The sequence below is a fragment of the Littorina saxatilis genome, linkage group LG5 (genome assembly GCF_037325665.1).
Source record: "Littorina saxatilis isolate snail1 linkage group LG5, US_GU_Lsax_2.0, whole genome shotgun sequence".
In the NCBI taxonomy this organism is placed as follows: Eukaryota; Metazoa; Mollusca; class Gastropoda; order Littorinimorpha; family Littorinidae; genus Littorina; species Littorina saxatilis.
The window spans coordinates 58,134,142-58,150,276 of record NC_090249.1 but is presented as its reverse complement, the minus strand read 5'-3'; the positions used below and the strand labels follow the sequence as shown (position 1 = coordinate 58,150,276).

Genomic DNA, 16,135 nt, shown 5'->3' with positions numbered 1-16,135 from the left:
AGCCCCAGGCGGAGAAATGTTGCTGGACTCGGTTTGCCATATAATAGGACAAAATTAATCTGGAAACACAACACAAGAAAAGAAACAAATTCCCAACTGCCAAAAATGCCTTATTGTTTGTTTGCTTGTTAGTTTGTTGGGAGCGGGAGGGGGCAGTTCCTTGAAATTGTACAATGGAACCCCCTTTTAAGACCTCACAAAATCTGACAAAACCAGGTCTTAAAAAAGGATTAAATGGGAGTAAATATACAGAGGAAATGAATAGAAAGTAAATATACAGAGGAAATGAATAGAAAGTCAAAGAAAACAAGGTCTTACTGTCCGGGCATCAAGTCGAAGCTGGCCCCTTTACCACCACGCCAGCGAAGAGGCCATTGCCAGCAGTTCGGCCTCATCACCTGCCGCACTCAGTATCGGAGTGCCGCTTTTCTACCCAGCACAGTGAAGGACTGGAACTCTCTACCAGCAGCTGTCGTCGAGGCCCGCACTGTCGACACCTTTGTGTCGCGCGCCTCGCACTAAACCAGCAGCCACTGTGACTCATGTCCCCTCCCCCCCATACTCCCCAACCTGTGAATTTTAATGGACTTTGGATGCTGGAAACGCTACTTTATTGGACTTGCGCAACATCCCATCAAGTGCCGAAATAATCACTACTGTTGATTGTGGGCAGCAATGGAAAGACAAAGACAAGACAAGAGGCGAAGCCTTCAAGGCTCACTTAAGAAATCGACAAACACAAACTCAATCACTCCGTCACATATACACGCACACAGTAAGCATATAGGTGACACGGTGCAAGAGTGCGAGACACTAGATCTAGATCTGTCTGTCTGTAGCCTACTTACGGGGACACGACTGCCAGATGGCCAGATCGACACTGCGCTTTCGACAGCGCTTCCTCGCGCAGACACTGGAAACACGCTGTGCAGATTAACCTGTAGGAAATCTCCTTTGGTATCTTCTTTATCTATTTTTCTGGAGCTACAAAACCGAACAATGTGAAATCATGAGTCGTCTTCTCCGAATCGGCGAACTGCAGCTCGGTGATAACTGTATCTATACCACAATCCTTCACGCGATCTGACCTAATCTTGACCCCTGACCTGGTCTACATACCACACACGACGCAAACCAGTCAGCTGTTTTTACCCCCCCCCCCCCCCCCCCTCCAAAAAAAAAAAAAACCACCACCACCCGTTTTCTTTGGATACACACTTTAACTACATACGTGCCGACGAAATGTTGATCATTGCTTCAATACTTTGAAGCTGTTGCTTGAATAATAACCAGGTAAAATTAGTATTTCGGTGTTCAGTCAAATGTTAAAGTTTCTACCACAGACATACATACATACGCACGCACGCACGCACGCACAGACAGACAAAAGTTAGCATCGCTACACTTACGTGAGCCAAAAAGGGAGGAAGTCTTACATTAGCGGGTCTTAAAAGGGAGGTTCCACTCACGGTATGTCTTTGGGGAATCAAATAAACACACAAACTAAATCAGCCTGTTCTTTCTTTATTTGGTGTTTAACGTCGTTTTCAACCGTTCAAGGTTATATCGGGGAAAAGGGGGGAGATGGGATAGAGCCACTTGTTAATTGTTTCTTGTTCACAAAAGTACTAAGGCCTAAAAATAAAAATAGGTGTGGTTACGGTAACCCGACCTACCCTATTTTGGGGGGCCGACCCTATAACTTTTTATTACATTTGTCAAAAAAATACACAAAAAAACAAGTAAACGAGTGCAGAAAACGCAGTGAAAGCGAAAGCGCCCGAGTCGCACACTTATTTCCCTGTCAAGTAGGTTTAATTTGTACACATTAGAAGAAAAAAAGTTTTAAAAAAAAGTGATTGCCTACCTTCCTACCCTTTTTTTTTGGGGGGGCTATGTTACCGTAACCACACCTATTTTTTGGGGGGCCTAATCAAAAAATTGCTCCAGGGGCTTGCAACGTAGTACATTGGGGTGTGCACGTTAAAGATCCCACGATTGACAAAAGGGTCTTTCCTGGCAAAATTGTATAGGCATAGATAAAAATGTCCACCAAAATACCCGTGTGACTTGGAATAATAGGCCGTGAAAAGTAGGATATGCGCCGAAATGGCTGCGATCTGCTGGCCGATGTGAATGCGTGATGTATTGTGTAAATAAATTCCATCTCACACGGCATAAATAAATCGCATAAAAAAAATTAATAAATAAATAAATCCCTGCGCTTAGAATTGTACCCACGGAATACGCGCGATATAAGCCTCATATTGATTGATTGATTGATAGTACAATATAATTATGACCTTACTGGGAGAATGCAAGTTTCCAGTACAAAGGACTTAACATGTCTTACATACTGCTTGACTAAAATCTTTACAAACATTGACTATATTCTATACAAGAAACACTTAGGCCTAACAAGGGTAAAAGGAGAAACAGAATCCGTTAGTCGCCTGGGTTACGACATGCTGGGGAGCATCGGGTAAATTCTTCCCCCTAACCCGCGGGGGGGTATCAGCCTGGTCACACAGCTCGTAACATGCATTGATAGTGAGGACAGGTCGTGTTCATATGATGAATATCCAGACAACAGGCAATGACAGATCTCAGAAACAAAGGTACATAAGAACTCTAAATACATAGGAAATGTGCAACAAGAGTAAGCGGGAGTTATGCAAAACCAATCTTCTGGCACCTGAGAGAATATCAAGAATTGCAATTAACAAAAGACTTTCATCCTCAGCGCTCTGCCTCACTTGTGTAAGATTTTCACAGGCAATGAAAGCTACAAGAAAGCTGTATTTTTTTCTGCTGCATTTCAGTTATTCTGCAGTTAAACCGAATATATTGTCATCATCCGCTAGAAATATTTGCAAGTCTGCCAATTTAGATTTGAACATGTTGTTTCTCAAACAAATCATCATTATCATAATCATCATTATCATAATCGTGACAGAGACAGTTGTTGGAGGGACGTAAGGGCTAGGGAGGCAGAGACCCAGCTTCTCGAGGCGGTTGTGTTGGGGGCCATCGGCAGAAGGTCAGGGAAGTTCATTTGTGTCCATTCTTTAATGTTGTCGGACCAGCTCTTCCGTTTAAACATATAACTTTCAGTGAATACTAAATCAAAGCTGTCTCAGCTTACACACCAGAATAATACAATTTGATTGAATTTGTATTAATGCCAATTTAATGCCCCATGCATCTAATATTTTTGCGTCCTTCATATATTGTGTTGCCAATTAAAACATTGTGAGGTTCAGTAAGGCTATGCTTTAACACACACACACACACACACACACAAACACACAAACACACACAGAATTTTCTTCAATAATTTACTCATTTCATTTCATCATGCAGCAAAGAAGAGGGTTATGACCAGTTCTTTAACAGTGAGACTGCTTAGTGTTGATAGAGTCGAACAGAACAGTCTCAAACGCCATCTTTGGTTTACGAAACGTCACGAAGTGACGTCAACGGTCTAAAAATAGCCCAAGTCCTGGAGAACTGTTGCTAAACAATGCAATAAAGAATTAATTATTTCTCGTAATTGGTAAGGACTTCAAACCTAAAACTTTGCAGGAAGCTTAATTTATACATGGGTCACTCTCCTGAAAACTGGTCAGATGTGTGACTTGAGTGCCCAAAAATAAAGTTAGTCAAAATTGAAATATTTTGGTGTGTTTGGTTTGTTTAACATCTCAACTTTCCAACACAAGGTTTTGAAAAGCAAGATAAACTTTTGGAAATGTTGTAATTTAAGATAATGTGTTGAAGGTTGCCTCGTCTCGCGTGTAACACAGGACACCATTAGAGGCACATTTTTACTCTTATCATAAAAAATACAAGTGATTATCATGCAATTTCCAATGAGATACAATAGAAATTGCTTCATAGAAGTACCAGAAGTTTCAAAATATACCATACACTTACATAATGGGGGGATTACTATGAGGACGCCAGATCAACAATTTCCTCATTTACAGAAAACCTTTCCAGCAAGTGATCAGATATTGCTATCTGCAAAATTGTATGATTTAAAGAATCTCCATGAATACTTAAAACAGGAATATGGACATACTTTGAAAAATCTTGGTAATACATGCAGATATTCATCAAATGACACAGAACGTCTCGCGTGTAACCATGGACACCGCAAACAAACACAGACACCAATATCAGTTAACCATGGGTTTATTTCAGTCAAAACGAAACAACTTTTTATTGAAATGTGTGTCTGCCACGTCTGTCAAGAGTTGGGACAGGCAGCACCTCAACTACTTCCTCAAACTTCACAAAAAATATCTCCTCCACAGCAGGCCACACAAACGATGATCCTTGTTTCCTAAGTAAACGGACAACCACCCCATTCCCATCCAGTGTGTCAATCTGTGGACAAACAAATGAACCTTTCTTAAAATAGAAAAATTAAAAATAGTAACTGAAAAGGTTTACATCATGAATTAAAAATACAAGGAGCAAGTGACACCAATAAACTTTGAAATGTCTACCTCAGAAAAGCAGACAACTGAAGCTCTCCATTCATACCAACTAGGGGTAATTTGGTACTTGAAATACATGTATAAATGTAATTGATTCCATATGTAACCTGCACTTACCATGCCATGGAAAGACTTTGCTAGGAATGTCTGCACAAATCAGTATGGATACAGAAAATTAAAAAAAATGACTGCATGCAAGCAAAGTCATTCCAGTATAATAAGATTAAGATTAATGAAAAACATGTTAAAACAATTATTTACAGTAGAAACGTACCGGTCTCTCTGATCTGCTCCTGGATCAGCATTGACTGGACTGGCAGAAAGGATAGGAGCATTAGCAGCATCCTGGCATCTGAAAAAAGTATGCAACAGTTGGAGTCAGATATTTTAATTGCTACCACAGCTTTACATCGCACATTGAGGTACATAACAGTGCATGTTACAACCGTCAAGATCCCAAGATACACACATTGGAAATCAGAGTGGTTCTGTCCTGAACACATCCTCGTAACACAAAGAAACAACAAGTCGCGTAAGGCGAAATTACTACATTTAGTCAAGCTGTGGAACTCACAAAATGAAACTGAACGCACTGCATTTTTTTAACAATGACCGCAGTGAAACTGACGAGCCTGTTTAGGGCGGTAGTGGTTTCGCTGTGCTGCATAGCACACTTTTCTGTGCCTCTCTTCGTTTGAACTTTCTGAGCGTGTTTTTAATCCAAACATATCATATCTATATATTTGGAATCAGGAACCGACAAGGAATAAGATGGAATTGTTTTTAAATCGATTTCCGAAATTTAATTTTAATCATAATGTTTATATTTTTAATTTTCAGAGCTTGTTTTTAATCCGAATATAACATATTTATATGTTTTTGGATCAGAAAATGATGAAGAATAAAATGAACGTAGTTTTGGATCGTTTTATAAAAAATAAAATTTTAATTACAATTCAGATTTTTAATGACCAAAGTCATTAATCAATTTTTAAGCCTCCAAGCTGAAATGCAACACAAAGTCCGGCCTTCGTCGAAGATTGCTTTGCCAAAATTTCAATCAATTTGATTGAAAAATGAGGGTGTGACAGTGCCGCTTCAACTTTTACAAAAAGCCGGATATGACATCATCAAAGACATTTATCCAAAAAAAGAAAAAAAATATCTGGGGATATCTTGCCCAGGAACTCTCATGTAAAATTTCATAACGATCGGTCCTGTAGTTTACTCTGAATCGCTCTACACACACACACACATATACACCACGACCGTCGTCTCGATTCCCCCTCTATGTTAAAAAATTTAGTCAAAACTTGACTAAATGTAAAAATGACTACACGCTGTGTAAAATCTGCTCCAGTGCAAATGAAAATGCCAGTATCTGTCATAATTTCTGCCCCGCACGCATCGCTGACACCGCATGCGGAAAGCAGCAATGGCGTCTGCTATACGAACGAGACAGCTCTGGCTATGATGAGAGATTCAAACGCTATTTCTTGAGATTCTCAACAAAACAAATGAACCTGAACCACATGATCTAATCTTCATTTAAAAAAATAGAAAATAAACTAACAAGAGGCGCAAAACAATCATAGAAAACGAAAACTTCTTTTCACGTTGGACTGTACCTAGATCTACTCTACCCATGAATTTGCCACTTGGTTGCGTTTTTCTGACAGAAAGGCATTTTTTTTCGAATTCAGTTTGTAAACATGACAAAATCATATTAGTGGTTTAAGTTCTACACGCAAAATAGTAAAAATAGAGCCGTCGTAAAGCTCAAACTTACCTCAAAGGTTGTGATCACATGTACCGTCTCGCACGTCTGTCGTCAACTTTGGCGCGGACCCCGCAACAACAAAGTTTTCCTGCGTCTAACCGCGTGCTCGATTGTACGAAAACACGTTTGCACCGTGTAACCCCCACAGGGACTCCCTTATATTCATGCGCGAATGGGTTGAAAGATCGCAAGTTTGCCAGAAAATAGTTCTGCAATGTGCTCACACGTATCGCAAATTTTCGGACACCACTTGCAGATCTATCAGAACATCTCATTAAACTTGCTTTACAGACTCAACTTGAATCTCATTCAATCGCGATTAACCACATCGAATATTTTACTTAGTCAGAGTAGAATTATCCATCCCCTGAAACAGTATGCACAAGTTATGTTTATGCATGGCGTTGAAGCTAAAAATAGGACACCAGGCGTGACGTGCGAGACGATTGTTTCTACATGGTCAAATGCAACCAAGTTATTATCAAAAGATCGTTTGGGCGCATCGGGGGGGTGAAATCAAATTCATTCACAGGAATTTGCAACAATTGTAGAAAAATGTGTTATCAAATGGGTAAATTTGAGGCATGTGTATGTGCAGAGATAGCATGTCACACTTTCGAATGGAAAAAAGTGGCGATTTCAGAGCTTCTGCAGTGCAAAGCAAATCACAGAATTTACAAACGCTTTAGTTCTTGTTCACACTGTTGCTCCAAATAACACTGAAGACAACAAAACACATAAAAATAAAGGAAAGTAATTATTTTGTTGTTTATTTAAATGTTTTTGTACGCTGTCCCGACTGACCAGTTTCCAGGAGAGTGACCCACATCCCCGCAACGATGGGAAAAGCCCTGGAAGTAATTAAAGCCATATGTACTCGATGACTATACACGCTAATTGCTTTACCAACAGCTGGAGACAGACTAAATTAAGTTCCCTGCAAAATATTGTGGTCTAGGACCCCTTAAATGTTGAGATATTTGAATTTTCATTTTGATCTGGATCGTCCTATTTATAGATTTGGCAACACATGTAACGTTGATGCAAGGGAGAGAACACCGCGGCTTTGTTGACATCCTCACTTTTTCAGAGGCTAGAACAAGCTGTAATGCATGTATTATGGTCCACGCATGGTGACGTATCGTCATTATATGGTCTTATGGTGCGTTTGACATCGATTGTGGGCAAACTACACTTTGTAAACACGGGAGTGCGTTAGTATGCCTTTAAACTAATTAAATAGGACTATGTCAGCCTTTAACAAAAAGTATAACCATTACACAGAAAACTCATTGTGGAATGTTGCTGAACATCATCAATAAACATACAAGCAACCAGATTCTTTTCAAAACAGCATAAAAGATCTCTCTTTCTCTCTCTCTCTGTGAGTGTGAGTTTGTGTGTATGTATACGTGCATGTGTGTGTGTGTGTATGTATGTGCGCAGTCTTTGCTTTCGTTTACAATTATTCTCTGTATATGTTCCAAGGACAGGTTGGAAGATTAGGCTAAGCCTAAAACCTTTATCCTTATGTAATAAAGTTCTGAGTTGTGAGTTCTCTCTCTCTCATTAGACATTTGTATCAGAAGTAAGGACCGGTTGTAAGAAAAGGCGTCGCCTTAAACCTCTATCCTTGAAAAATAAAGTTCCATCACCTCTCTCTCTCTCTCTGTCTCTGTCTCTGTCTCTCTCTCTCTCTCTCTCTCTCTCTCTCTCTCTCTCTCTCTCTCTCTCTCTCTCTCTCTCTCTCTCATACGAATCAATCATTCATTTTTTACAGAAAAGCCTCTTTTTCTTTCTTTTTGTTTTTACATACAAAACTTAAAGGCTCACGTTGATCCTAACGTAAGTACTTCATTTAACAAATTAGTCAGGAAACTCTGACATTATTGCACAGCCACATACATGTACATGTAGTAAAACAAAAAATGAAAAAAGTATACATGGTCAGAACATGCAAACAGTATTACAGCTTCCTGTCGCCAACATTTTTATCAGATTCCCTGAAACCTAATAATGGTGGATGCTACAAGTACAAGACTACAACCACCAAAAAGTCACAGCCTTTGTGAAATTCAAAATGAGCTTCCAAGAAAAAAACCTGAACATTCATTATATGTTATTGTTTATATTCATTCAATGGTAAAATAGTGTGTTCTATTCATAGTAAATATGTAAAGTGTGCAGAGCAGGATTCTTCGTGTATCATGCTATATAAGCTCTCATTATTATTATCATTATTATTATTACTGTATTTCAAGTTCGTGTTCAAAATGTCCAGTGTTTGTCATTAAAAGTCAAAATACAACAGAGAACAAATTGAAAGGAAACAAGAGGCGAAGCCTTCAAGGCTCACGTAAGAAATCGACAAACAGTAACACAAACTCAATCACTCCGTCACACATACACATACACACACACACACACACACACACACACACACACACACACACACACACACACACACACACACACACACACACACACACACACACACACACACACACACACACACACACACACACACACACACATAAAGAGCATAGGTGAAACTGTGCAAGAAAGCGAGACACTAGATCTAGATCTGTCTGTCTGCATGTATGATGTAGCCTACTTACATGGACACGACTGCCAAATAGTCTCGGCCCGCTCAAAATAACAATCACCGAGACTTTCAGTAATTCCATCGCGTGACGTCTAACCCTCGTACGTCATAATGTGACGTCAATGTAATATGACGTCTTCAAATGTTAAAGTTTCTACCACAGACATACACACATACGCACGCACGCACAGACAGACAAAAGTTAGCATCGCATAGGCTACACTTACGTGAGCCAAAAATAGTGATCCCACAACCAGTGAAGACTAGAGTACACATATAGTCTAGACATGTGACACAGGGCTCCCCATAGCACGCGTCCCTGCGTCCTATACGCACTAGAAGCCAAAAACAAGTACTAGAAATATATGGAGAGGTCCCTGGACGCACTAGATTTTAAAAGAGCGGGTCCTAGGACGCACTAAATTTCCTTTATCGTGTGTTCCGTAGATACCATTTTCAGACTGCAATCGACACTTCGCAGTACACTATACGTGACCACAATGTTTTATAAGTACACTGGGACTTTTGGACCCTTGGGACCCTCTAAAATACTGCAGTGGGGGTCCATGGACCCTCTCAAATTTAAAAGTGAGGGTCCCGGACACACTAGGAGGGGCGTCCGTGGGGAGCCCTGATGCACCTGTAAGTACCCCAGTCATTTTTGATCTGTCACATCCTTCTGATTTCTTACATTGTGCGTCATCTTGCACTCCTTTTCCTTCTTCTGCTGAGCCAAACAGTCATGCTGTTCATGCTGCCTTGGAATATATCGCACCATTCTTACCAAACCTCTACTTCATTTATCATTTTCAAGACTACCCCCCTCTTCCCCTCCTCCACCTACCCCCACCCTCCAGTCTCCCCTTCACCAAGAAAAAATAACCAACTTATACAAAATCACAAAACATAAAAATAGAATGTTGTATTTCTCTGCCTTTGGCAATGACTAAATCCATCATTTTGAAAATTGTCCCAGCAACCCCCCACCAATCCCTTCACTATCACCAAGAAAACAAATACCAACTTATTTAAAACAATCAAACGTTACAAAAGAATCTTATATTTCTCCGCCCTTGGTACTCTGTTGATGACTAGTCGGCCATCGTAGCTGAGAGATGCAAAGACCCAGGGATCAGCCGTCGACCAATCAACAGCATACACGCTGTCTTCGTGCTCCTCGTAGGTCGCGATGACACCATCTTTTGGTGCTTCTTGAGGCCTACCGAAAGAATGATAAAAAGATGGTAACAAACCAATCATTATATGTACAGTGTTTTGGATAATACTACACGTAGTGCTTTTGCTCTTTATCTCATTTTTGTACACAAAATGGTGAAAAGTGACAGTAACTGTCAAAATGGACAACTGCAAAAGGCAAAATTCTATCTGATCTTAAATTCCACTGGATACAAATACAACACATGCAAATGCAGTTAAATTTGTTTGTATTCCAGGAATGTTGTGGGGCCCGGAGTCGACAAAACGCCAAAACTTACTTTAAACAGCTAAAAATGTTGACATTATTTTGGAAAATATTTTATTTCACTGAGGGGAGAAAATAACACCAAGGACTGCCATAACCTTTGAACATTTGTCAAAACTTGACAAATGTGCTAATGAAAATAAATCCAAGCAACATCCATACACACATCCACAAACACACACAAACCATCGCTCCAATGCAGCATATACACACAAGCAATGTGCAGCTCACCATTCTTCCCACCACACACTCATGAACACACACAAATACACTCACAAATACACACACACACACACACCCAGTATACACACACACGCACACCATCCCTCCCACCATACACACACACACACCCAGTATACACACACACGCACACCATCCCTCCCACCATACACACACACACACACCCAGTATACACACACACGCACACCATCCCTCCCACCATACACACACACACACAGATGCACACCATCCCTCCCACCATACACACACACACACACACCCAGTATACACACACACGCACACCATCCCTCCCACCATACACACACACACACCCAGTATACACACACACGCACACCATCCCTCCCACCATACACACACACACACCCAGTATACACACACACGCACACCATCCCTCCCACCATACACACACACCCAGTATACACACACACACACCATCCCTCCCACCATACACACACACACACCCAGTATACACACACACGCACACCATCCCTCCCACCATACACACACACGCACACCATCCCTCCCACCATACACACACACACACCCAGTATACACACACACACACACACCATCCCTCCCACCATACACACACACACCCAGTATACACACACACGCACACCATCCCTCCCACCATACACACACACACACCCAGTATACACACACACGCACACCATCCCTCCCACCATACACACACACACCCAGTATACACACACACGCACACCATCCCTCCCACCATACACACACACACCCAGTATACACACACACGCACACCATCCCTCCCACCATACACACACACACCCAGTATACACACACACGCACACCATCCCTCCCACCATACACACACACACACACACACACACAGTATACACACACACGCACACCATCCCTCCCACCATACACACACACAACCAGTATACACACATGCGCACACCATCCCTCCCACCATACACACACACACAACCAGTATACACACACGCACACCATCCCTCCCACCATACACACACACACAACCAGAATACACACACACGCACACCATCTCTCCCACCATACACACACACAACCAGTATACACATACACACACACACACATGCACACCATCCCTCCCACCATACACACACACAAGCACACCATCCCTCCCACCATATACACACACACACACACAATCCCTCACACAAACACACATAAACACACACCATCCCTCACACACACACACAGACACACAGACACACACCATCCCTCCTACCCACGCACACCCAAACATCCACACACCTGTCCTGCTGACTGTCGGAATCACTGTCATCATCTTGCTCCACCAAATGTCCGAAGGGCTCGGAGGAGAGCGTGACAACGTTGTTCAGAATGACACGACTATCACTGCTAGATGTCAGAACCAACTGATCGTGAAAATGGTTGTATCTGACACTCCATACCCTGCAAAATACAAATATCCACTTTGAAAACCCATATACCGATAAGGCCACCCAAAACATGCTGGATCAGGGTAACCTGTCGGTCATTACTTTTTCTGCAGACCCTAAATGTTTATTCTCCACTCTGAAAGCAAATTCTTGTTCACAGACAATGGAACATTTGGTGCAGGTTATGTATCCTAAATTCTGTTTTAATATGTTTACCTCATACTCAGCAGCATCAGGATCAGTACATGAAAAATCCAACTCCATTTACCAGTGAGAATGATCTGAGAGCACTTTGAGTGACTCAGAGCAGTTCACTATACCCATGTGCTGTGCACATTTATAACAATAATTTGAATAAATCAAATCTCCATTTACCAGTGAGAATGATCCGAGAGCACTTTAAGTGGCTCAGAGCAGTTGCGTGTGTCCCAGAATTTCACTCGACAGTCGTCCCCACAGCTGGCAAGGTAGTACTGGCGATTGGGATTGAAGTCAAGGTCTCGCACCAGCTGCCCATGTGCTCCCTCCATCTGATAGGTTTGTCTGTAGTATAGGGAGGTTCTCAGTCATGTTATTAGTATTAGGAAATGGTGCAAAATGTTCTGATCGTCCACATCTTCTGCCTGAAAGCAATGCCAGTATTGTTACTGCGCTCATCTGAATATTGACACACAACCCCAATCCAGTGGAACCCCATCAGGTCAAAAGAGGAGGGAGTCTTAATATGGGGGTTACATTATAGAGTTTATGAACAGAAACTCTTGAAGCCTCTTGAGTATTAAAGCTCTAGCGTCAAAAACCTTCCAGAAAATGTTTTTTTACCCGAATACAACTCTGCAATGACTTTGAAATGTGATGAGGGTTAACCATGCTTGGGTCATGTCTGAAGGTCACCAAACCTTGAAAGCTTGTGAAGTTTCAAACATCTGGCTTCAAAAACATCAGATAAAACTTCAACGTTAAGTTTGTCCTCAGGTGGGTCAAAAAGAAATGAATGCCCGTAGAATTGCTTCTCACTGGAGAGGCGGACCAGACACCGGAGCACTTCCTGCAGACCTGCCAACTCCACAACAGTGAGAGGAAACAAATCTGCCCACTTTGTCAACTTCACGGGCCAACAGATATAAAAACAACCATCATCGAACGGTGAAGAAAAAGAAGAAGCTCCTCACTGTTTTGAACGCAGGTCCCATCCCCTGATGGTGGCCTCGTTGGCTGTGGCGATCTGGGCGCAATTATGGTGAGGATTCCATCGCCCGCAGGTCAGTCTGGGTTGCCCCTTGCTCTGCAGTGTGATGGTGTCTGTAAGCTGTGTCAACAGAAGTAAGCTTGTAGGTTACATTAAATCTCTGAGTTTACTAGTACTCATGTCATCCTAAATCATGGACTATAATCTCTAAGCCTTCTGATTTGAGGATGAAAGTCGCTTGTTCTTTTCAATGCTTGTTATTCTCTCAGGTGCCAGGAGAATGGTCCCGAATAACTCTCACTTACTCTATTACACATGTCGTATGCATTTAGAGCGATTACTGCCCTTTGTTTATCAGACCTTCTGATGTAAAATAAAGTGACGTACTAAACCACATTTTTCATCAAATTTCCCTTTGTTTCACAAAATGCAAGTCTAACACATTAGAAGACATTTTGAAATGCAATATCATCAACAAAAGGCTCTTCTTAAATTTGTAATCCTGAAGTTTTCAAATTAGATCTGCATTAATCTGAAGTAGTCTACTTTACACGTTACTTCTGTTATTTTACATTTCAGACATTTTGTATTGTATTTCTTTCACTCTGTGGGTCATTATAAAGCCACGTACGGAAGCAGAGGAGGATGCCACGTTGAGGTCCCACGTTAAGATACGATCCTCTGACAAACCCAGGATTGTCTGGCCATCTCCTGTTGGGTGCCATAATATTCTGTTCAGGGGAAAAGAAAAAAATATTAAAATTAATATTTCAACATCTAGTAGTACCTAAAGGAATAATAAAAAAATGTGTACTCTCTATTTTTATACATCCTTTATGAATTCAGGCATTCAGCAATTTTGCCACGCCTTCAAAAATGATCAAAGACAATTAAGTCAACTGACGGCAGGATAAGAGATCATTTCTCTATGGCTCGTGCAGCATTTCAGAACTACTGGTAGTGATATAGTGTTACCACCCTGCATAGAGTTTAGCTTCCTCTTTATTTGTAAGTCATGTGCATCCAAGAGTAAACAAAGGTGCCTCTGGGATAAAAAGAAACTAACATTTCTATGCTCCATACGTTGAGCAAAGTGTAGGTATAATCCTGACAACAATCCCCCAAATTTGCCTATGGAAGTGATGTCATGTAATGACACAAGACTGAATATTTTCAAACCATTCAGTCTTACCAAAACATCTTCTATGGAGCTAAATCAGGAGATTGTCATTCAGACAGTGTTATTCTCCCAAAAATCGGCATACGCTGCCTGAATGGTGGGGTAAAAACAGTCATACACGTAAATATCCACTCGTGCAAAACCATGAGTGAACGTTGGAGTTTTAGCCCATGAAAGAAGAAGAAGAAGAAGAAGTATGTTATTCAGCAGTTGAAGGTCAACACCTACCCTTTGACATCATGGTCACCACTGTCCAAGTGACACAGCAACTCCAGGGGTGAATGTGAACTGGAATGGTCATCAGCAGGTGAACTGGGGTCCACGTCATCAGGTAAACGCCAAACTGCTGATCGCAGCTCTGATTTTGTCTCTGATGCTGCCAACAAATAAAACCTCTGACAACCAAAGGGAAGTAAGCACTCTTAATGCATACAACATGTGTAAACATTAAAACTTGACAAAATGTAAAAATCATGTATACGCACAAACACACACACAGAAAAAGGAACAGACATTCTGCAAATGTAGAAGAAAAAAGAACTTGCTCACCAGCCGACTTGAGTGAAAAGGAAAAGGTTCTAAGCATTATACTCTTTATGTTTATCAACTCAGTCTGATAAACTGATGCATTTACTGATTATACACCGACAGAAACCTCTGCTATTTCTCAATCAACTTGTTCACCTTCTTTAAAATTTTCTTCCGTTAATTAAGTTTTGTTTCAACGCTTTGAGTCACCTATATACACTTCAGAAACACAGGTGAGCAGACAGATAAGCAGATAAACAGGATGTTTTTCCCCTTTATAATTGACATATATATCATACTTTTGTTGTAGCATGTTGTCAACAGAGAGGTGTCAAAAGTGGAGGCGCTAATGTGCCAGACTTCTCCTTCTCTGTGTAAAAAGACGTTCTTGTTGATCACATTGTTCTCATCATCAAAGTCGATGTGATGAACCTGAAACAGATACATGTATAACAAAATGAGAACATGTGAAATAATAATGTTTGCGAGGATAAGAATAATGTTAACTCATACGTGTTTGCTTATCACAATCAAATTATTCTGGAGTGCAGTTTTCCTCATGTGTAATGCTATCGCATATATATTGTCCCCAAAAATTAAGCCACGTTTTCATCTTCACTTTGGTTGTCTTCCATGAGTTCCAAGCTGGAGAATATGGCAATCTATGTATACGTACCTGATTTTCTGAGCGAAGCGACTGCGTCCCAACAAGGAACCGGATTCTGTCGGTCTCTGCAGCCTGGGCTGTCAAAGAACGAGCCTGAAAGTGAAACAGAATGTTTAGAATATTAAAGACAGAGAATCACATTCACAAACGATTTCTGATGACCACTAATAATCAAGTGAAACCCAAGATAACATTCGATCCGTCAGCCACTGAGCTAAATAATTCATGATAACGGTACCTGAAATTCAAGACCGTAGATAACGGGTGCTTCATCTTCCATGATGGCTCGTTTGTGGAAAATCAAACTATAAAGCTTATGAACTTTTTGACACAGCAGCAGAAGACAGAAAAATTATATTTTCACTTGTGGTAGTCGCAAACCTAGGAAGCCACCGCCTTCTTACACATTAATTAATTAAATAAGATATTTCATTAACGTTATATACCATTTTTAAATATATTTGTAGACTTTTGTTAAAGAAACCCCATGGAATCATAAAATCAGGAGTTTTACGATATTGGTACATGTATGACAGTTTC

General features: G+C 40.9%; 1 protein-coding gene across 2 annotated transcripts; it reads right to left on the bottom strand.

Annotated features, from left to right (window-relative positions):
* Positions 1-4,181: 4,181 nt before the first annotated feature.
* On the bottom strand, positions 4,182-15,962 carry LOC138967547 (EARP and GARP complex-interacting protein 1-like). 2 transcript variants are annotated; one of them, XM_070340122.1, is made up of 11 exons: positions 15,834-15,962; positions 15,605-15,688; positions 15,228-15,360; positions 14,629-14,776; positions 13,852-13,951; positions 13,204-13,340; positions 12,407-12,574; positions 11,883-12,044; positions 6,295-10,109; positions 4,767-4,857; positions 4,182-4,392 (listed from the first exon to the last, which is right to left on the bottom strand). In XM_070340122.1, the coding sequence occupies exons 1-9, from the start codon at positions 15,873-15,875 to the stop codon at positions 9,935-9,937; spliced, it is 1,149 nt and encodes a 382-aa protein (XP_070196223.1). In that variant the 5' UTR covers positions 15,876-15,962; the 3' UTR covers positions 4,182-4,392; positions 4,767-4,857; positions 6,295-9,934. The 2 variants fall into 2 exon arrangements, with proteins under 2 accessions (XP_070196223.1, XP_070196222.1); XM_070340121.1 differs by having other exon boundaries at positions 4,780-4,857.
* Between the last annotated feature and the right edge of the window lie 173 nt (positions 15,963-16,135).